Consider the following 1,350-nt stretch of genomic DNA (forward strand, 5'->3'; position numbering starts at 1 on the left):
CGGCCGCTGCAATGGACAACACCCCCTGCATGGTTCTCTGAGGATATCAGACTAAGGGAGCTTTCGACGGCTCTGGTTGCCACGGAAATGACAGTGCTCGATCTCCATATCTCTCAGCGCAGCTCTAGTTGCTCTCTGGAGGAGTCCTACATCAAAACTGGGCTGGAGCTGTTCTCGAAGGCGGGCAAGTCAGCTACAGATGTCTTGATTATGATTCTACAGGCGAAGTCTTAGCTAGCCTATCTCGTGCCTTATCGTACTCAATTTCTAGGCGGCAGGGCACCCGAATTTCTCTGGAACATGCTCGGAGATATTCCTCTCTGGAAGAGAAAGCTGAAGTCTAGGCTTGAGGATGATTCGATGCCACATATACTTTCTATTATGGGGAAAGAAATGACGGCTGCATCTTCGAAGCTGTTCTGCAAGTCGACCAGGGAAACTACACCTACTTTTGTCGAGACGTTTGACCTCACACGGCTGCTTCGTATCTAAAACACTGCTTGGTGGCGCATATGATGTTGCGATAGACTCCAAGTTGAATATCCTGTGTAGATTAGCGAGCGATCTAGCAGAGACAAGCGGCAGACATACCTTCCAGAGGTTCTTGTCATCCGGGGTATCTTGGTTTATTCGAATGGTGGGGATGCCGAAACTTTGAAACAATGAAACCTGATTACCCTTTAGCATAAGAATCGATTAGACGAAACAAAGACTTACATGACTAGCTTGCAAGAGCTTCAGAGGCGAGATAGTGATCGCGATTTTCGAAGGATTGCCAAAGAGAATTGGCAGGATCATGGCAAGCGTTTTGCCATACTACCTGTTCTTGCGCGAGCTACGACGTTCTTCCCAGCTAGAATATTCACAGTGGCCTCGATCTGAAACTGACGTAGTTTTCATTCGCCTAGATACCGAGCATCGAACCAGGCTGTGGCTTTGAAGACAGTCTTGGCTTGCTGAGGTGTCAGGCTCTCGACAAAGGTGGGGGAGAGCTCACCGAGCGATTGACGAGCATTATCGGACAGTAATGATAAGTTGAATCGATCGAATATATTCATAACGTAGCGATGTCGGGGGAGACGATGTAGGAAGCGATGTACAGTATAGACGAGGCAGCGGCACTTAGACGCGACGCGTCTGCAATTCAGGGGCTCAGTTCCCTTATCCGGGGGCGATCTTCTCTCGGGCCGAGGCCAAATTCAAACTCAGTTGGCTCCCTGCCAGGGAGTCGACGAAATCTCCCAGTCTCCCAGATGCGAAGGCCCCCATGGCCTGTTGCCTCTTTAGGCACGCGTCTCGGGAGACTGGTCACGAGTCTAGTCCAGGACGGGATTGAACGCGAGATGTCTC

At 50.3% G+C, this 1,350-nt stretch overlaps 1 protein-coding gene across 1 annotated transcript in view; it reads right to left on the reverse strand.

The window, feature by feature from the left end:
* Positions 1 to 798, reverse strand: part of CONPUDRAFT_156769 (uncharacterized protein) — a gene marked incomplete at both ends in the record, with an annotated part of 1,791 nt that extends 993 nt beyond the window's left edge. The window contains 2 exons of the mRNA XM_007773780.1: positions 592 to 669; positions 718 to 798. Of these exons, the coding sequence (XP_007771970.1) occupies positions 592 to 669; positions 718 to 798 (159 nt within the window). The remainder of the gene's footprint in view (positions 1 to 591; positions 670 to 717) is intronic.
* Positions 799 to 1,350: the final 552 nt, after the last annotated feature.

Source organism: Coniophora puteana (genome assembly GCF_000271625.1).
Source record: "Coniophora puteana RWD-64-598 SS2 unplaced genomic scaffold CONPUscaffold_11, whole genome shotgun sequence".
NCBI classification, from domain to species: Eukaryota; Fungi; Basidiomycota; class Agaricomycetes; order Boletales; family Coniophoraceae; genus Coniophora; species Coniophora puteana.